A 21,875-nucleotide genomic window follows, 5' to 3' on the forward strand; every position below is an offset into this window, starting at 1 on the left:
AGTATACAGTATGTTAATGTAGTCGTATTTTATGATTTTGCTAAAGCTGAAATAAATTATTGGAAATGTTTTAAATGAAACTTATGTGAAGAAAATTGACTAAAATCTTTGCTTTGGAAGTCTTTGTCATTTTATTCGTCATTATATTCATCGTTCTTTTTTTCCATATTCTTTGTTCATCTTTTTTCCAAAACAAAGTGGTACATGACATATTGCATCTGTGTTAGTTCCTGTTCTGAGGCATTGTTCTGTTTTTATTCTGGCACCAAAGTACAGTTGTTCTGAATTACCCTCAAGAAAACAAATAAATAAAAGTTACATTTCACACCTTTCTGGAACCAATGAAGCAAAAACATGCATGCAAATAATAAAATAAAACACGATTAATTACTGTACTCTCTATACAATCATACAGTACATAATAAATCTTAATGACTAAAGAAAAAACTGCTCATGACTGTGCTGTAACCATCTCAACATCACGCAGATCAATACTTTTCAATTAGCTGCACTAACAATATAAATACTCACAAATGCTTCTCATTTTATACTGAAAATAATTTCCAGGAACTAGTGAGAAAGAAAAAAAAATCAAGTTCATTTAGGATCTTACATTCAACGACGTGCCCGAGTCAATCAAGTTGGTACAGGTGATGGCACTATTGCTGATAGATACTTGCCTATTCTGATGACATCACTTAGGTGCTGGCTTGATGGCATCCAATCAGATGCGTCTGGTCGCCCTCGCTGGCCAACGGGAATTCTTGTTGGAGAGCCCGTGCCTCCCCCCCCCTCTCCAGGTGTGTCCAGAGGGGCTGAGGGGTTCAAACCATGGCCTTGTTGCTCCTAACGCATTTTATAGTCGTGGGAGATGGCAGCCTCACATAGTTGTCCCTTAAAGTCAAGCTCAAGGGTGAACTCCAGGTCACGCTACAAAAGATGAAACCAATATGGCAGAAATTTTTCAATTTGTATGAAAGTACTGAGTCAAACAAAACCTTCACACACAACAACAAATGCTCTCAAAAGGTGTATCTTACCACATTCTTCTCATTGGGCCTGACAGTAATACTGCCAAAGATCTCCTCTCCCTTCTTGACAGTTAAGTAGTCCTCTAAGTAAAATACTGTCTGCTTCCAGTGTGTGCTGGGAGAATCCGGAGCTGAGGGGGAAGACAGGAGGAGTGGCAGGGAGAAGGGAGAATATATGTGTGGAAGCAAGATGGAAGCAGGACAATAGTGAAGGTGAAGTTTTAAGAGGAAATGGGGAAAAGCAGAAAAAAAAAACAGGAAAGAGGAGTTGAAGAGAGCATGAGAAATTACTGCATTTACAAAGCGGTTCTGATGGACACTTGGGTGTGCTAACATGGAAGATATTTTAACAGCAAAGCAACTGAAATTCATTCAACCAGTGGGAGAAATACAGAGGCTGATAGATGAGAACTCCTTCAGTGATGCTCACCCTCAGGCCCAACAGACTCAGCCAAACATAGAACCTCCTCTACACAAAATTATGTAAGCACTGGCTGTATGAATGTATTAAAATAAGCTTACATAACAGCTTAGCTTACTCTTTCTACAATAGGTATCCTCACAGCCACGTAACCAGAAGCGCTCGGTGATTCCATCAGTGTGAACACCGGGGTCGGCTCATGTAACACCAGCAGAGTGTAGCCAAGAGCTAAGATGCTGAAGTGCAGTAGTGGACACTGATGAACCATCACACATGCTTGGTTAAAGATTTCAGGGGAAATTTGGAAATCTTACTAGATATTTGACTGCAGGGAGGACCAGTCACCCTCTTTATGTACTTTTTATATAACCTCTCTAAATTCTTGTAGTTTTCTGACATCTTCTGCTTACATTACAGGGCCAGTTCACACAAATAATGAAGAAACATATTTTCTCACTTACTTTTATGGGCATCTAGACATTGAGACATTTTGGTTTTATTTGCCCAGGTTTTGAGATATATATATGACTTCAGGATTACTCACCTATTGAACACACTGACAACAGTTTTCAAAGTGTCAGCTGTTCAAAAGACAGTAGTTTCAATGAAAACTGATTACAAAAAGTTCTGTGGATTATCAAGAGAAATGGGGACAATGTCTCTGAAAAGAAAATATCTGCCCCTCTCACCTTTCATTCATGCATTTCCTTTTGTTGTAGGCCTTACTGTTCATAGATAATCATTTGCAAATGATGTAGAGCTCCATAAAGACCTTCTGTCCAGAATTTATTAAGTTTGTGATACAGATGTCATGGAGCCTGGCAACAGTGCTATTGTTTTCTTTTGTTGTTACTGACTAAAAAAAAGATTTTCTAATAAAATGTTGCTGTTCATTTTTTTAAAAAATAATTTAAAAGTAAATCTCAGAGACAGATATCTCAGAATGTGAATAAAACTAACTGGGTGGTTAGATTTTATTAGAGGTAAGTCAGAAATATGTTTGTTTTGTAATTTGGGTGAAATAGCAGTTTAATGTTGGCATAGAAAAGCGTATGCATGTATATTAAGAAGGGAGTGACTCAGGTCTCGCCTCACCGGTGGAGAACCCAGTCTTCTTGTGACACTTGGTGAACTCGATGTTGAAATAGGTGACCAGGGCGTGAACGTAATCGTTGCGCTGAATCTGAAGACAGAAGGCTGAGGTGAAGGAGAGATCCTCTGGCTTTACAGTGTAAATGTCCACTTCCTGGAAAAAAAGAGAAAACATGAGGACTGCTTTCAAGAGATCTGAAGTCTTTTCAGTTCTTTCATTTGCCCTGTCATGTCTGAATAGCTATGCGGTGAAACAACACAACACACAACATCACATGAACACAAACACACACAAGTTGTCGCCCCCACTCGCCATCTTGCACCTACATACAGTACATGTGTATGCCAATCCTCCTTGATTATTCACCATGATCATCGTGCATGTGTGAGTGTATGTGTGTGAAAGCCCACAGGTTGAATCACGGCTGGCTAACGCAGCCTGCTCACAGTACACATGCTGTGTGGGTGTCCTCCCTCGATTCTACAAGGGAGGGAGGGAGGTTGTATATGTGTGCGTGTGTGAGTGAGTGAACACAGCATCTGCGTGTTTGCTCGTGTCTATATCGAGTGCTGCCTTATGAATATGGTCACATAATCTAAATATCAAATTTTGTTACAAGCCAGCTATCGCAAGGGCTCCGAAATAAGAGTGGAGCAGGGGCGTCTCTGCTTTGCATGTAGATGATGTTAAGACGACAAGGAGGCTTTTTACACTGCAACCTGTTCATCTTGCCCAGCCTATTGCCCGCTACAAAATGTGGCGTCAGCATGACAGATTGTGATTTAGCACCTCTGTCCTTTCCAATGATACCAGGCAAGTATCATATACAGCAAATTGTAGGAGGAGAGAAAAAAAAAAGTCCCCGGGAGCGACTTTGTAATTTTAGTGTGTGAGGTATGAGTGGCAGTTTGAATTAAGATGGGGTGAAGTGGCTGGCGGCGGGGGAAGGGGGTGAATAAGCCTTGAATACACGCATGTGAAACAGATACAGGCAGTGAGAATGAATTTTCAGACCAGAGTGTTACTAACTAAGTAGTAACCACGCTCACATAAATCACCTCCTTGACCACAAAAGGAGGGCCAGTGTTTATCGTGACGTGATGGAGAGCCCGTTTTATTCCCGCTGGTGAATCAACGCCTTCTCTTGTGTGACATTTCACCATTGCGCAGAGGGAGAGATGGAGTGAGACCACCCTATTCGCTCTGACTAGTGAGGCCTGACGTTGTTTAAATCAGAGAGTGCAACAGAAGATGAAGGGTAAGAAGAAGTGAATGATTAGGAAGGAAAGAGTGAGTAAGAGGAATGGATTTTTAGAATAGAAAAAAACATGATATAAAGCAGAGAAAGAACTATGAAAGAGAGGGACAAACAAAAAAAGCTATCACCTCCCTGAATGCTCTTATCTTCAGTTCATTTGTGAGATGAAAGACACACCACTGTTGTATCTTCAAGCATGGAAACAGATCCGCAGACTGTTACAGCTCTTGAGAAACCTCTATTATGTGTTAGAAAATAGTCTCAGCAGACAGGGAATGTTCAGAGACTTGGGGAGTGATGACTGTCTCTGACTGTTTTTAAGGGAACTAATGGACTTGGTGACAGAACACAAAAGATGACTGTGTGCCTTTATCACGTAGGATTTTCAAGGTATAGCCTGAAATTACTTGCATATTTTATTTGTACACGCTAACCTTCAGGAGGCAGGCGTTTGTCACCACCTGCTTGGGATCCACCACGTCCACCAGCGGCTCTTTGATGGCCACGTTGCGAATGCAGCTCATGTCGAACCCATACACGTTTTCCCACCCTGTGCACACACAAACATAAACACCTAAACTACTATGCTCATGCAAATACACATGGACACGTCTGGATTTTTACTTTCTTTATTTTCATACACTTGCAAAGCCCTGTTCTCTGTGTTCCTGCCAAGCTGTCAGCACAAAAAAAAATGGTAGCGGAGAAAATAAAACAGAGCGCTTAACCCTGCCAGGATGCTGTCTTTCTGTCTATCCTGTCACTATGTGGAGAAAGACAAGCCCTCCTGAAAATAGACTCCGGCCTACTCTACCTCCTCCACTGTGTCTGGCAGCCTATAATTTGGGCTGAAAACACACCAAGCAGGCCTTTCCTCCCCCAGTCCCTCTGTCCCTCCACTCCACCTTGCTTTGTCAAGGGGCCAAACACTAAGTCTGTATGATGAAAAGGTGAAAAATTTCCTCCGACGCAGGGAGAAACTAAAAATAAGTGTGAGTGTGAGGGTTTGGGTAGGCTGAGTTCTTTGGGGATTTGTGTGAAAGAATGTACCTTTCTGTGCATGTCTAGATGTACTAGAACAGAGAAGGCCACCTGTGCAGCGCGGGGAAACTCAGTAGGAGTTACTGACCCAGATTCTGTGTCTCTTGCAAGTCTGAATGGCACTTTTAATATTGGTGCCTTGATCTGGATCACAAGTTTAAGCTCAGAACTCCCTCTGTGATTGCTATTTGAACACATGGAGTGACTTTAGAGTAGAGTATGTACTGCAGGATAAAAACACCTCCCTGATTGAAATACTTTTGGTACAACTTTCTAATGAGGCATGCTTTACAAGTGATTTACATGTTGGAACTAACTGCTTTATCAATGTTTTTTAAAACATTTTTCAGCATGTATATCAGTAATAAGACTTTTTTAAGAGCAATTTGGGCTGCCAGGTTATGAAAAATCCCTTTGCTGTTAAATATCCTTATCCTAACTTGCTTTGTCATTTAGCTAGCTCTGCTAGCATAGCTAGACATTTCAACCACTTCTGCAAAAGGTCTGATCTGGACCAAAATCAGTTTAAGAACAGCTTTTTACAAATACAGACTTTATCACTCTTTATTAATGACTTACTAACATTAATAACTGCAGACCTTATGGTTAATTACCTTTTATCATTTCTCACAATCTCTAGTAATACACCAACAAAACTGATTTTTCACAACCTAGCAAACCTTATTAATGGCTTGTTACTGATGAATAAAGCATTAAAGTTGCTTTAATTAATATTTTTTTTATCTTAACAATGGGTCAAATGACTGTGTGTAATGTAAAATGGGTCACTCAGTGATGTACGCACCAAACTCTGCAGTTGCCCTCAGCTCCACAGAGCTTTTAAGCATCTTTCACTGTTTCTAAAATTAGCAACTAGCTGGTGAACATAATAGAGCATTTAGCAGCAAAAGAACCAGATATTTCTTTCAGTTCTGTTAGAGTTGCTAACAGTAAATACCTAACCAAATGAATATTGGACTTCATTAGGTGGCCAGAAACACAACTCCAGATTCATGCTAATGTTGCTCGCACCACACCTGCTGGATGTGAAAAAAGTATCTGTGTGCTAACATACTTTATGTGTTTACAGCTTGTTGTGCTGCCCCTAAATGCAGATTTAATAAAATATCTGAATAAATGTAGCCTATTAGTTACAGCTTGTAAACACTTTATAAAGTAAGCCTTATGCAATTTCATATCGGTAACACTTTACTTTAAACCCCCTATTTAGCAGTGTATAAACATTTAATAAATGGTTTATAACACACTATAATATATTTGTAAACAGATATGAGGACATTTTAAGTGTGTATTAATATTATCTTCTCCAATCAAGACTGTTTACTATATTGTCAATCATTAACTTCCATACACCAGCCTCCATGTTACTGCATTATAAATAATGTATTATATGTTGATATACTGCTTATACATGCTAAATAGGTGGGGTTGAAGTAAAGTTATGTTACCTTTATGTCTAACTTCATACAGTGGTCATTAATTATGCACACCTAAAAGAGAGACAGAGACAGAAGAAAGCAATGACATTGGAAAAACGTGAAAGCATCGGCCAACAAATGTGCTGTAATTACTCACAATGAATCTTGAAGTCCTTGTACTGCCTGTCCTCAATGGCTACAACGTAGAGAGCTGCTCTGTCAGGGAACATCAGGCCTCCAGGTTTCTGAACACAAGAAAAGCTTCGAGTATCAATGCATACACGCACACACACATGCACACAATAGGCCATCCATCATCTTTATTGTTCACACACCTGGCATGTAATATAAGATCACATGTGCCAAGTTTAAAGCCTGAAGGCAGCTACTGAGGTTAGAATCCAGATGACCTAAGCATCTGGGCACCAGACTCATGCACGCAAGTGTACAGTAAATCCTCTACTTCATCACTGTCTGGTGTGTTTATGAGTCAAAAGCCTTATTCATCCAGCCTGGCCACACATACACTGAGCCCAACATTCCCTGAGCCTCCAGCGCTCCCATCATACCAGCCACTTGTCCCTGGCGAAGATAACGGTGTTGAGCATGGACTCATAGAAGAGGCAGTAGCCCATCCACTCTGAGATGATAATGTCCACCTTCTCCACAGGCAGCTCCACCTCCTCCACCTTGCCCTTGAAGATGGTAATGACTGTGGAGTGGAGAGCCACAAAAACAGCAGGCAACAAATTACTTCAAGGCATCTTCATCACATTAATGCAAATCGAACAGTGTCTCTATTCTCAGATGACACTGTTTTTATGCCTTGGGAGTGCTGTAAATTAGTGCAGCTTAATTACTGCACTCATCTCATGCCTCAGTGTTGTACGCATGCATTCTGTTTATCTTGTTTTCTGTTTTCCATTGAGGACTCTTTGACCTGTGATATGGAAATACAAGGAGATTTTGAAAAGCACATCCTAAGTACTATCAAAGTAAATGAGATGTAACATGGTAGAGTTTTGTATTATCTTGGCTGGTAAGTATTAAGCAAGAATTAAAGGGTATTTACATGTGTAAGGTGAAACTCCTGTACATTTTGGAATCACAGAAAAGTTTTAGTCTAAAAAGGGAATTTTCAGCTGCCATATAACCAGAAATAAATATGTAATATTTTCAAAAAGTTTCTGTATGGTCTTGTTATCTGTGATTGCTTCTATCTGAAGAGTAATTATAAGCTACTGCAGAATTATTTGTATTGTACTTTCTACACAGGTGGAAACCTAATTAAAAAACTGAAGTGTTTGTACATTTAGCACTTTTCACCCCTTTGTGAAAGAGAAATCAGTGCATATAGTGTGCAGAAGCTTTCTTTGTAAACTCAACACCTTTTCAGCTGTCAGAAGCATGCAGTAATTGCATTTAGCTAATAAAACTTCAGTTTATTTAACCACAAATAATCTTTTGGCCCTTGAGCTGTAATTCCTGTATGCCTTATGACAACCATCAGCTAAATGCCTGCATTGAAAATATAAAAGATGAAATAAAAACCAGCCGAACGTCAAACGTGCAGGTTATGAAAACCACCATCTGTTGCCAGACCTCCATCTGTGAAGTTCAGGGTGGCCTTTTACAATGGTAATCAGCACTGCTGGAGAATTCTGATTGATGGTACAGATTATGATTTTTTGACATCAGAGGCGAGCTTCCAGTTAACCATCAGAACCGTGACTAATATTGTCGGGTGTGACGGTAATGATGGAAATATGCTGATTTTTCACGCTACTTCTAATCCAAATGTCATCCCACGGCTCTGCATTCAGACATATAGAAATATGAGATGGAAAGCCACTTCAGCTTACCATTGTGTAGGTGATTCGACTTGATAATCTTCTCTGAATATTCGGATATACTTGAACATTCAATCTGTAGGCACAAGGACAAAACCACAGACTTGATTAAAATGTTATCTGAATGTGAAAACTGTTGAATGTCTTTTACAAAATCTATTGTTTATAGGTGTATACTTTCATGAAAGATACTTTTCAGTGTTTTCATAATTCATAAAATATTTCATATTCCTTAGGTGGAAAAGTGTTGATGTGAAGGTGTTGGCTATCATTTCCCCTCTACATACACAGGTTAACCTTTGGGGTAATACTTGAAGGAGAGATTTAATCAAATCCTGCTAATCCATCTAAACACTAATGTCCCTGGTTGCACATCTCATACCCTGCACTGCGTGAAAACCAATACATCATTTTGCTCTCCCATCCATAAGTGTAACACAGTATATGAATCATACATAACTGCGGGAGCCGGCGATGCCGGTAATGTCTAACCTGCGACTTAAAACATTGCTCTAAGGGGAGCCAGATGTCTCTTACTGCTTCTGTATGATTGTCCGAGAGATTACCAATTTCTGGACAGAACACTAGAGAGTAGCCCTTAAGAAGAATTTTAAAAAGGCAGAGTGTATGTGTGTGTGTGTGTGTGTGTGTGTGTGTGTGTGTGTGTGTGTGTGTGTGTGTGTGTGTGCGTGTGTGTGTGTGTGCGTGCGTGTGCGTATGTGTGTGTGAGATACAGAGAAAGAAAGGCCACGGATGAGAGATAATGTGACAGCAGAGCCAGATGTAATAGCTCCCCTTTGGATACTGAATGGATGTGCAGCTTTTCTTTATCATATAGGCTTAAACAAAAGCAGAGACTGAGACTTAGTTGATTATATGGGAAGATTAAAAATCTGCGGTGTATCTGTTTGTGGTCAAAGGCTGCATCTATCTGTCTCACCCCGTACACGTGTTTGGCGCCAGCATTGGCGGCGAACATTGAGAGGATCCCTGTGCCACTGCCAACATCCAAGACAATCTTATCTTTGAACACATGCTTGTTGTGATACATGGCGTTCCGGTAGGTAAGCGTCCGCACCTCGTCTTTCAGCATCTCCTGTTAAAATTAGAGATAAAACTGAGAGTTCACAACTGTATTACATCACAGTTTCTGCAGTCTTGAATCTCATGCATACCACTATAGATGCTATACTGAACTGACACATACTACTCAAAGAATGGTGTGAATCATATGAAATTCTCAAAGGAATACATAAAACACATGATGTTACGTAATAGACATACAAACGTGTATGCAATTAGACTATAAGTGGGCAGTTGCATATCTTTCTCAGTATGTGAATACATATTTTTTCATGATAGAAAAGGCAGAATTTAGGCCAAAAGCCTCAGTGACAGACTGACAGTGGCAGAGCTTCTTGAAATAGACAGGAGTACAACACAAAGCCTTTGGGGACCACCTGATATCCATCTCCCTTGGCTCATTCACACATCCCACTTTCCTCTCCTTTCTTGCTTTGCAACTTCTCTAATCAGGACACTCTCTTTGTCTGCAAGCAGACAAAAACCTGACCCACATGCTAAATATGGACACTATTTGAAAAGGTTTATATGTCCCCAAACTTTTCCACCGCCACTCCTTCACACATCAAGGTCATTAGCTAGGGCATTGTGCTACACTTTTATTCGGCGGTTCACTGTTGATGATTGTAAGAGATAGACACAGATACTGTAATTTTCATTTGTGAAGTGCTGAATATGGCCTATTAACATGCATATGGTGTCTTTAGTACCAGTTGGTAATGGAAATATGTGGTGTGCACTTTAATCATTAGGCACTCAAAGTTTAAACGAAAATTCCTGCGACCTTCTCCCTCTCTGTGGCATGTCAGCTGAAAACACTTGAGGTTGTTCTCAACCAATCAGTTTGATTGTTCATAGATAGCCATTGACCTCTGTGGTTTAGAGTTGATTTTGGGCAATAATTTGGTTACATTTTTATACTTTAAAGCACGTTTTTACTACATGTGCTTTATACTTGTCTGAATTCCTACCAAACTTCTGAAGGATGTTTAAAATGATCATGCTGAAACTCATCTTTGGACAAAGGATTTGAAAACTCTAGAGGACTGAGGATTTTGCCACCGCTGCTTTTCGTATAGTTTTGCATTGCCTGCATCACTGCATGCACTTGTTTTAACTTAAATTTGGCTTTTGTACTTAATTGCTTATCAGATACAATGAAAGATTTGGATTCAAGTGTCTGTATGCAATAGGTTCATGTATAGCAGTATGTATGCCAGAATGTATGCCAGAATGTATGCCAAAAAAAGAGATCTGGATCACCACCAAAATCTGATAGGCTGACTGTCTGTGAGAATTTGTCTGTGTTAAATTAGCTTTATTGACATATCCTGCTGACAGACAGCCAGACTAATAGGGTTGAAACTCTTTGGCAAGTTAAGAAGGATCAGGTAAGACAGACCATGAAGCATCTGGCGCCATTCTTTGACTCTGACTTTACCAAGCTGTCGTTTGTCCACCTGGCGTGCCTACCTCATGGATGCCAAAGTGGGCATAGGAGTCAAAGTAGTAGTCCCGTGATGTCATTTCCTCCGGACTGATGAACTTGGCAATTTTGCCTCGACCAGGACAGGTGGCCAGGGCTGCTACATGGGGCGTGTGGGGGACGCAGGGCACATGGTGGGTAGTAGGCACTGGTTTAGGCAGTGGGGAGGGCTGAGCAGCATGAGAGAAGGGGGACGTGACAGGCTGTTGCCGCTGTTACGGAGGAAAAAGAAAGAGAAGGAGGAGAGCTTGTGTCAGAATTGCAGACAAGAATGAGAACAAAAAGCAATGGGTTTGTGAGGATTGGCAATTAGAGAACTGAAAGTAACATTTTGAGTGAGTGGACCTGCCTTTAGGTTACTACGGGGCTGAAAGAGACTGGGTTATTGAACCATAAGCAGTCAAAATTCATTAAAATAGCCTTTGTCTTTACACAGACGCCTTTACACACAGTGGTGATATACACTCAAGGGAAAAGCCGGCAAAAGCTGCAGGTTCCGTTTCAGCACCAAGGACAGCGGACATAGTTCAATACATCCATGCATCCAAAAGCTGATTTAACCTAACTGTAAATGTCCTGAGTACACCATCACTCTTATTGCAATTACAGCAGTTTACTCGGATCATCCATAACATCTGCAGGACGCAGGGCAATCCACTTTGTTCGCCTGCACGCCATCAGTGCAACATTCATTCCAAATGCGGTTACGATGATGATAACAAAAGCAAAGATATATGCATGAAATTCAAGTCAAATGTGGTGTCATCATTAAAATAAGGAGACTGAGAGTACACCGGTCCCGCTATTGCCGGGTGCAGGACACCACAAGGTCCCTACCTCTGCGCTGTCCGCCTCCGCCATCTTCCGCCGTAGCAGCAAACACCGCGACGAATGCCCCAGTCCCATGAGAGCCGGCGAGATTTAGGCTACAACTCTTTTAAGTGTACGAAGGATCCGAATTCTTTTAATAATAAAAACGTGACAAAAATCACACTAAGCCACCAAATATATGGCTTGAATATATAGAGAGATAACAGTCATAATAAGAATCGTGTGAAGATGTGAAGCCTGTCACTGTTTCATTAAATCCATTCTCCCAGAAAAGTTGTGACATGGATGTGCGCGATGTGAAACGTCCAATAATCCATACTGTAAATGTGATACAGGTTGTTTTGGGTGGGAGGACTCAGGATGGAGGAGCGGTCTATTGGCTAGAAAGCCTATGCTGCGACTGAAAGGTTGCAGGTTTGATCCCAGTAGGAGTCAATGTATCCATCAGCAGCCGGGCACCCAGTTTAGTCCATGCGCAAGACGCTGAACCCCCTCCTGCTCGCTCATTTTAAATCTCCGGGTAAGAGTACCCGAGGAAAAATGTAAAAGTGTCATTCACGAGCAACAGAGGAACCCAGCTGCGCTCTAAAAATACAACTCCACATCAGAAAAAAAATGCTTCTTCTCTGTTACTTTACCGCTTGGAAACAGTGACATCTCTCAGCCCTGGGACTCGCAAAACCCGAAAGTCGCACAAATCGCATCCTCTTATGCGCTGTAGATAAGAGTGCTTTGCGTAAACCCCGATGGGTTTCCCGGAGAGAAAGTTAAAAGGGGTTCAGACTGTGAGGGTGCACTGCCGGTCCCTTAACTGGCATGAAATTAATCGTATTAAAAATACAACAATCATACTCAAAAAAAAAAAAAAAGGAATAATGTCTGCTTCACAATGACAGATGCCTCTTCACACCACAAAAGCAGAAACCCGGGCTCTCATTGAGCTTCTCAGCCGCTCGCTTATATAACAAAAGTGTTGTAGCCTGTGTGTGTGTTGGAAAAAAGAAACATACAGCATAGACTATGATTATGACATTGTGTAACTTTTTCCATCTGGTAGGCCTAATGTACTTTCTGGAACCACTGCTATATATAGCCTATGACTATAGCTTAACGCCGATTTCAGGTGATACATTAACATAATAAATGTAGTGTAGTCACAGGTGTGCAGTTTAACCATTTAACTTGATTGGAATGCGCTTCAGCCTATCAGCACCGAGGACCAGTGTTCTAGAATTATCTGGACCATGTAAAGGACCAATGAGCTTGAAGTATTTGATTTTAGTGTCCTTGTTACATACTGTTACTATGGGGAGTTAAGTGTTTGTATTTCCTAGCAATGTCTATGTTGCAACCATGATAGTATATAAATACAGTTATCTACAGTCAGTGGTTGCAACAGAACGCTATTTGTGGTAGGTCACAGTAATAATTCATGTGAGTTTTTTTTTTTTTAATAAACAGGCTTTTAGGCTATTTTCGGTAAAATTGTAAATTACAAAATTACAAATTACAAAGGAAGTAAGTTAGTATGTAGTCATCACCATTGAGCCCCACTGACAAGGAAAGTAAATGTAAAACCAGTATAACTTACTTACACAGTAGTGAAAAGTAGTTACCTAAGTGCATTTAATCATCTACTGTTAAGTACAAATTTTTAGAAGTATTTCCATTTTATTCAACTACCTGATGATATGAAGAGCTGCAGTTCCATCAGTACGTTCAAAACCAAATTAAAAAATCTGCTAAAAACTACTCAGCTCTGTAACCACTGACTCTAAATTTCATCTTACGGTCTTCTCATGAACGCAAATAATCTTGCTTTTAATTTGACAAGCTTACATTATTAATTTCTTGTTGACATTGTGAGTGTATGTGATGTGTTATTGTGTGTACCTTTGTATTTTGTATTATATGTCCTGGCTTATGTGTGTTTTTTGCTTTACACTGTTTGTTATTGTTCTGTTATATGTTTTAATTGTGACCTGCTGAAGGGACTGCAGATGAAAATTAGCTATAAGATAACTCTGGTGCAGTACATCAAATGGTGACATTTATGTTTACATGGTCCCAATAAATACAATACAACAACTTCTACTCTACATTTAAGATGGAAATATTCTACTTTTTACTTTGTTACTACTACATTTATTTAACAAGTTACTATTACGTTTTATATTATTGATATATTGTTATATATTAAACTACCCAGCCTTCTACCAACTACATCATTAAAGTACACCATTCAGAGTAAACCAAATTATAACACAATGTAAAGAAACCTATCTGGGACACTGGAAAGAAGAAACTAAAAGCCAAAGTAGATAAGAATGTTATCTGGCCCTAAAAAGAGATGATGAATTGGCAGAGTATCTCTCTACTGTCAGAGATCAAAAGCAGAGACAGATTCTAACCAAGTACAGGCTCAGTGACCACAAACTGGCAATTGAAAAAGGACAACATAAAAAAAAAACATGGCAACCAAAAGAAAACAGAATATGTGGTCACTGTTCAACAGGTGAGGTTGAGACAGATATGCACTTCCTCCTACCATGTAAAAGATTCAATGAAATGAGCAAAGAGCTCAATGACATCAAAAATACATCAATCTTAATGTTATGTTAATGTTATTTTGTTTCATTGACTCTTTGGCAATATTGTTGTTGTGACATTCATGCCAATAAAGCAAATTTGAATTTGAAAAAATTGAATTTTAGATCACAAGATCATACAACATGCATAGAATATAGATAGATAGATAGATAGATAGATAGATAGATAGATAGATAGATAGATAGATAGATAGATATCAAGTACATTTTGCAATGTACTTCGGCGTTAATGTACTTACTTTTACTTGTAATGCAGTATTTTTATAGTGTGTTATTACTAATTACATGCTATATATATATATATATATATATATATATATATATATATATATATATATATATATATATATATATATATATACTCATACCAATGAGATAAAAATACAAATTCATAGTCATAGCTCAAGAAATATTATTTGCTTTGCAATCATAGAGAACTTGTTGAAACTGTATCACGTCAGACTTTTTCTGCCCTCCTCTGTATGGGCTGAAACTTTCAAGCACGTTGCCCTCTTACTTCATCCCAATCAGTGAAGTCACAGCAGGTACTTTTTTTATTGGCGTGCTTAAGGCAAAACACCTACTGTGTCATCACTGACTGTTGGTGGCTCTATACTTACACTTTTAATCTTTAGAGAGTGGCATGATTGGCCATTTTTACACTTTTTTTGGGAGTTTTCCAATATTCACTGCCCTCTCCTGGTGTTCTTTCAGGTCACAAATTCTCCCGCTTTAGCTCTGTTGCAGAACACATCAACCTCCTGTAGGGTCGACCCTAAAATCATTCTATTTCCGTTCTTCACCTCATTTAAACAGCTGACCCTCATCTGCCTGGTAGTGAGAGATAAGAATATAAAAGTAATAAAGACACGATGTGTGCTGTTGGTCTTGTGCATCTATACCTCTTTCATTCTGTTCACTCATACTGTGTCATTCAGTATTAACCTACTTTGGAAAAATATTACAAGACATTTGTCACAAGAAAAAAAAAGGGCTCACGTCCCATTAATGAAAGACAAAACACAATGAAACAGTCACAGTTATGGATGAGCTCCATCAGTGGTGCTTAAGAACATCAGCCCACGCATCACACTCGAGGAGAGTGTGTGCGTCCACTCTATCTCACACACACATACACACACACACACATAAACCAGTGTGGGGGCAGGAGCACATACGCAGGAGTCAGGAGTGAAAGCAGTGGGCAGACTACTATTGATTGACTTAAAAGCCTCATAAAGCTAACAGCATGACAACACCATGAGAAAATATTCCATATCCGTTAAAATTGTTTCAAACTACAAGTAGACTTACTGTATATTCAGATGTGGCTCTGTAGTTAGATGAAGTTTAGGTGACCTGAATGTCATAAGGTCAGTGCCCTCAACATCTGTCTGTCTTTGTGCAAAACACTGAACCTCCCACCTGCTACCGCAGTGCTTTACCTGGCTGTAATGCTTCTAGTGAAATGTGTACAGGCACTAATAATTACCTCATTTTATCAAATGTATTTCAATCAAGGATTGTAAATAGCTTAGGTCTTCTGGACATAATGGTAATGTAATTTATTTATGGAAGTATGGTCAGGGGAGTGTGAGTGAGGGTCCTCGTTATTAGGAAGCCATTATACTCATGTTATGTTACATTTTTACACCCACATTGTACACTCAAGAGTTGTTCAAATGCTTTATATCTGGCAGAGCATCTAGGTAGGAATGACGCAGGGAAATCTGTCACGATTTTCTTCATTTCAAGACACTGTGAATTACAAGAAACAAGCAAAAAGAAGAATTTAGATGCATGTGCGTATTCCGTCTATTACTGTCCCTTTTTGCAATTCTCCATCAGGTAGAGGCTGTATATATTTCTTGATTCTAAAGGCAAACCAAACTTGACATATGATTTTGTAAGAACATTAATTTTGCATAAAAATACAAAACAAAATATCTTGACAAATTACATTATATTATGACACTGGTACCATTATCCATTGTAATACACCAGGATCTGACAATATGACTGTGCAACATCAGCATCACTAGTTTACATTTACCCGTATGAATTATACTGTAGAGAAAGGGACAGAATGCTACTTACAGGACGATGCAATGTCATATGTCTTTTATATATGTATGCATGCCTTGATTAAAAACATTTTAAATATAGTTTGATTACAAGTAACATTTGAATGTTGTGGTTAACACTCGTTCATTTCTCTGTGATCTCTAGAGGACCAAAATGAGAACAAAGCTCAGTGTGTTTGAGGTACCGGGGTTATGATGAGAGGAGCAGAGTTTGTTCCATTTTCGCTCACTTCAGGGCAGAAGTATGGATAAAGTTTCTCTGTGAAGCGGTGGCCAGTGTAAGAATAGATATGAGATTTAGAATCCACATTATAGAAAGAAACCACTCCCTTATTATAGTCCACAAAGATGCCCACTTTTTGAAGCTCTTCTTTCAGTGTGATTTTAGCAGAATTGTTTTCAAATATTGAGTAGTTGCCCTCATCCAACCTAAAAGTCCAAAAACCATTCTTACTTGACAGCGTTGTGTCCCCCTTTCTTTCAACAGACTCTCTGACCACTCCGACAGTCCAACAAGTCTTTCCTTTCACCTGCACTTCATAGTAAAACTTCCCTGTTGTGAATCCCTCCTTTGCTAAAATGTCTGGAAACATGTAAAATCTCTTTGGATTGTTGGGAAGCTTTTGGTCTATGTATACATTTGTCACTTGTTTTCCATCCTGGCTAATGACAAGTGTGCAATATGCTGTGTCAGGGTCAAGAGTCAAGTCCACTGCATGTTCTCTCATTTTTTCCATTTTGATCTCAGGAAGCTCTTCCATTATTTCATCGACTCTCTGTTTCAGCAGAGTCACAGTTCCTCTCACTGCCTCAAAAGACAGATCACTGTGAACATCAATGTTGGCCCAATCCTTCTCTAAAGGAGAGCACAAGGTTTGAAAGTTCTGCAGAAAAAGATGGTGATCCTCAGACTGTGACAGCTGCTCTAGCTGGCTGCTTCTGTTTTCAAGCTCAGCGACTTCCATCCTCAGTTCTTTGAGAAACCCCTCAGCCTTTTCCTTTCCTGCTTTGTGCTTCTCCTCAATCACCTCAACAAGCTCGGCCTGGCTTCTCTGAAGGAAGCAGATCAAGTCAGCCAAGATCTGCACACTGGCTTCTTTCTCCTTCTCAGCTTCTCTCTGGCAAACATCAAATGAGTTTTCAATCTCACTTATCTTCTCAGACCGTGATTGGATCATCTTTTGAATATTTGCCATTGCGTCATCTTTTTTTGCCATCACTGCTTCATATTCTTCCTCAAGTGAGACAATATTGTGACCCTTGTGATCAGATTTGAAACATAAGACACAAATAGAGGCTTGGTCAGTCCTACAGTACAGTTCTGTTATCTTGTTGTGTTTTTTGCACATTCTGCCATCAAGATCCCTCACAGGGTCTATTAATGTGTGGCTCTTGAGAACTGCAACTCTCTGATGAGGCTCAAGGTGCACTTCACAGAAAGACGTTAGACATATCAGGCAAGATTTAACGGCCTTTTCTTTTATCTCAGAGCAGATGTCACAAAGGATGTTTGCTGTTTCAGTTAATTGTGGGTCTGGAGTGGAGGCTTTCACTTGAACTGACTTCTTTAACTCAGCAGCTAACTCAGACATGATGGTGTTGACATGGAGTTCAGGTCTTGGTGAAAATGCTCGTTTGCAAAATGGACACTGGCAAATGTCACTGTTGTCCCAATACGTGTGGATGCATGCTCTGCAGAAGTTGTGTCCACATGGAGTCGAGACTGGCTCAGTAAACACATCCAGACAGACAGAACACAGGAACTTCTCCTCTGACAGCAGACAGCTGGCTGTTGCCATATCTGTAACGTTACGACAACCAAGAAAAAACATTACACTCACAATTCAACTCGGCAGACTCAGTTAACACTGTACATATTGTATAATATTTTATCATACAGTATGTAGGCTATGACAAGAGAAATACATTATCTTTCTTACCTGTGAAGTAAAAAGTAAAAATACAAAGGAAAACTCTACTTTGCTTCTGAAAAACTGCTGTTCAAAAGTCTCCTCGTTCAGTTTCGTTTCAGCATGTTGACGTTTAGCGCCCCTCCTTGCTACACTTCCTGGTAGAAATTTAACCCTTTAACCCTCCGTTCTGGTGAAAGATTTGAAAAGATTCACTCCTCTCTCGGTTTTTTATCATATTGCCAGATATCAAAACCAAATTTCATCATTACAGTTTATTTGTACATCCTACCTTTTGGTTGTACTATTGTGACCACTGACTGCATTTCGATATGAATATTGACGTCATGACAGCTGCCCAAAAGTGAAGCCAAATCATCTCGATCTGCCCCTGGTGGCTGCAGTATAGGTCATAAGTCCCGCCCCCTCCATGTTAGCTAAGGGAACATGAGTCAAACTAAAAAAAAATTTATTTTTTTTTTTCCAAAAGATGGTTTCTGTCATTTTAAGTAGTTCGCATCACGCTGATGTTTACTCAAGTGCTCATTTTCTGATAATTTTGTTTTTACTTTGTTATTTGACGAGAGTAAAAAGGGGTGTGACGTCATGATTGACAGCTGTAACAGCCGCTCTCAAAGCCGGCAGTACGGCTGAAGGGGCGTGTCTCGCGGGTTGTCATCCCGCCGCCCGACTCTCTGGCTCCAAATGATGTCACACAAGCAATATGGCAGCTCCCGGAAAGGAGGGGCTTTTTTTTCCAAATTGTTTTTTTTTCAAAAAAATTTTTTTTAATTGAACAAATTGCACATGTCACACACTTTAACAATAAAAATAACCACAGTGCAAAATTCACACATTCAAACATGCCAGGAGGTTAAGTTAAATAAATTTAAGGCACAATTTGTAGTCCAAGAGGTCGACCCTTTCAGAACACTGGAGAAAGTCAGTGAGACACAACATCACTGGGATGCAAACTGTGCTCACAACAGCTAATAAAGGAGATATTAAGACTTCACTTTTGCATAGTGGCAACGCGTTGTCGATATTTATGTACAGTCAGTGGTTCTGATTGTATCTCTGGAATCTTGTTTCTGGATGAAATAAAAATACCATCTGTTGCACATATTTTTTCAATTAAAAAAAAAATTAACTCATTTCTCAAACTGCACCTGTATATTTCCTATTACAGGTAACTGGACCTCCCCCTGATTGTAAAACACGTAATATTAAGCATTATTTTGTATGACAATATAAAATATTGAAAATAATCATTACGTACCAATATAGCTAATAATTTAAAAAAAGAGTCAGTTGACAATGAACGACTTGAGCAAGGAGATATGTCATTTTTTAGTTACCGTCTTTGTTTGCAAACTATTTTATCTTAACACTCATCTTACTGTACAAGGAGAAAAGGGAGAATTTCACATAAGAATCAGTTAGGGACAGAGATGTTGCTGTCAGTAAAGGTAATGTCTAGTTGTTCCACTCTTAAGTCACAAAAGTCTGACTCCCTTTTCCACAAATAGTATTGGATTAATTCTCATTTTTGGTGGACAATCTTACTTACAGTCCAGTCCACTCCAGCTTCAAGTAATTCTGAAACTGCCTTTCATCTTAAAATAGAATAAGAAGCTGTGCCCAGAGTTACACCAGCCGAGTATCCCAAGAGTTCCTCTACACAGATTGCTATCACCACAGATGTTTCTCTACTTCTTTTTATGGTTGTAAACTGACATAAGAAGACCTCTCCTGAACTTTTACAGTGGCAATTTCCAGCTCCACCTCCCAAACTGGATCTTAGTTCATGTCCAATTCTCTGGTTCTCCTCTAAGATTATTATCATGTCATACTGGCTTTTCTTAATCCAGGAAAAAAAGTAGGAAAGAGGATAGCACAGTCTAGATATTTTTGCATTTCTTTACTGACTCTTGTGTATGTGTGTGTGTTACCTTTACTGACTTTGTCAAACTTGAGTTATGCTCTTTTTGAAGAGGCCATTCTATCATGTGGCCTACGGGTGAGTCTGACCACAAGAGGTCAGGCACAACAAGCGGAAGCCAAGTGGATCAGGGTACAGATGGGTTTGGCTTAATGCTTTTGAAACTGAACACCCATCTCTAAAATGAAAATCTGCATGAAATATGGGCGGTTTGGAAAACATATTGAGATCATACAAAGGACAGAAGAGGAAACTGAAAAAGTAGTTTGGAATTTTCTTTATCAGTAAGAATAACTTAACTCATTATGTTTTCATAGGGCTTGAAAAAAGCCAAAAAATAGTGATTTACAATGCAAACGATGCTTCATAACAGTATTATTTCCCTTTATAATTTAGTATAATTCAGCATTTCAATTTAAGCTAGACATTTTTTTCATCATTTCATTTTAATTTTCCTTATTTACCCATTTTTTTCACACATTCTAACCATTTCTCTTCTTCTCTGTGCACCATTTCACCACAGGACAAACACCCAACGCTCTACCTAACGGTACAGGCACACATCCAATAAAACATGTTAAAACAAATTTAATGTGAAATTCAAATGAATGGATGTACTTCAGTATCAATTGTACAATTCTGACTTTTCTCTCTCTTATTTTTTTTTTACACGCATACCTAAATTCCCTTTGTCACTCATGCAAACACATGCACACACCAATGCACATCATGTTTGCTTTTCCCTCAACCAGTTTGTATTTAACTTGCATGCTCAGTCATGCCCCACTCGTACCCCCCATATGGGAGAAAGCATTAGCGAGCTTAGCAGGTCACAAAGCATGAGAGGCGATGAACTAACAACAGCAGAATGAGACTGGACAGAGGGGCACTGGCTCTGCATAGAAATGAGCTGGCATTAGGGGGAAACCACATTTCTGTTTGTTCTACCATGTGTCACTTATGCAAATATGAAGAAATGCAAAACACTAGAAGGCTGATTGATGATAATCTGTTTTTTTTTTCATGCTCTGGTTGGATGATGTTTATTGAGGAGAAAGCTTGACCTGATGGACGACATCCTCTGCTAAGTAATGTTGTTTTGGTAGACTGATTGTCGCCAGTGCAGGTGACCACTGCAGAACCCCTCCCCCCTGCAGCCATCATCTACACTAATAGCTTGCAAGCTTATTGAATTAGTAAGGTGGAAAAAGAGGAAAATACATAGTGAAGAGTCTGTTTTGCCAAAAGAAGTCTTGCTATGGTGAAGAATCATAATTACATTGAAAAGTCAGAAGGACAGGGCCCTGGTCTTTCAGTTGCTTTATATTATCGGCATATATTATGTCATGATAATGGTTATGGGTACCAGCAGATATTCAATCATGATTTATTACTTGTAAAGAGTTCTGTGTCCTTCTTTTCTCCTTGTCTGTCTTTTTACAAATTCTTTTCTTTGAAATTTTTGTCTTGTGGATTATGTTTCTTTGGTGATTAAATGACTAATGAATAAAAAAAGGGAAGCAATCCTAAACACTCAAAGCAATGTTGATTAGCTCACTGCTGAAATACCAAATTACCATTTCTCCCTTTGAGGTCACAGAGGCCCCCTGTTAAAGCATTTTGTAGTCTACTTTACACGATGAAGAGCTATTTGACAATTGATTGTTAGTCTTCCTGGCTTGATTGGAATTCATAATGAGATGTATCCAAGTTAACAGTAAAGGCCTCTATTGTACATTTATTAATATATATTATTTTATGCAGAAATGGCCTTGCAAAAAAGGCCTACACACCACT

General features: G+C 39.3%; 2 protein-coding genes across 3 annotated transcripts; both read right to left on the reverse strand.

The window, feature by feature from the left end:
* Positions 1 to 109: 109 nt before the first annotated feature.
* Positions 110 to 12,146, reverse strand: prmt8b (protein arginine methyltransferase 8b). 2 transcript variants are annotated; one of them, XM_042403158.1, is made up of 10 exons: positions 11,269 to 11,459; positions 10,690 to 10,914; positions 9,074 to 9,229; positions 8,146 to 8,209; positions 6,853 to 6,995; positions 6,441 to 6,528; positions 4,238 to 4,353; positions 2,548 to 2,698; positions 1,041 to 1,162; positions 110 to 930 (listed from the first exon to the last, which is right to left on the reverse strand). In XM_042403158.1, the coding sequence occupies exons 1-10, from the start codon at positions 11,335 to 11,337 to the stop codon at positions 847 to 849; spliced, it is 1,218 nt and encodes a 405-aa protein (XP_042259092.1). In that variant the 5' UTR covers positions 11,338 to 11,459; the 3' UTR covers positions 110 to 846. The 2 variants fall into 2 exon arrangements, with proteins under 2 accessions (XP_042259092.1, XP_042259091.1); XM_042403157.1 differs by lacking the exon at positions 11,269 to 11,459 and adding an exon at positions 11,540 to 12,146 and having other exon boundaries at positions 111 to 930.
* A 3,668-nt stretch (positions 12,147 to 15,814) lies between these two features.
* Positions 15,815 to 18,520, reverse strand: LOC121890850 (E3 ubiquitin-protein ligase TRIM39-like). Its single transcript, XM_042403434.1, has 3 exons — positions 18,429 to 18,520; positions 18,167 to 18,326; positions 15,815 to 18,027 (listed from the first exon to the last, which is right to left on the reverse strand). Exon 3 carries the CDS (start codon positions 18,023 to 18,025, stop codon positions 16,394 to 16,396), a length of 1,632 nt encoding a protein of 543 aa, XP_042259368.1. The 5' UTR covers positions 18,026 to 18,027; positions 18,167 to 18,326; positions 18,429 to 18,520; the 3' UTR covers positions 15,815 to 16,393.
* Positions 18,521 to 21,875: the final 3,355 nt, after the last annotated feature.

Source organism: Thunnus maccoyii, chromosome 23 (assembly GCF_910596095.1).
Source record: "Thunnus maccoyii chromosome 23, fThuMac1.1, whole genome shotgun sequence".
Lineage (NCBI taxonomy): Eukaryota > Metazoa > Chordata > Actinopteri > Scombriformes > Scombridae > Thunnus > Thunnus maccoyii.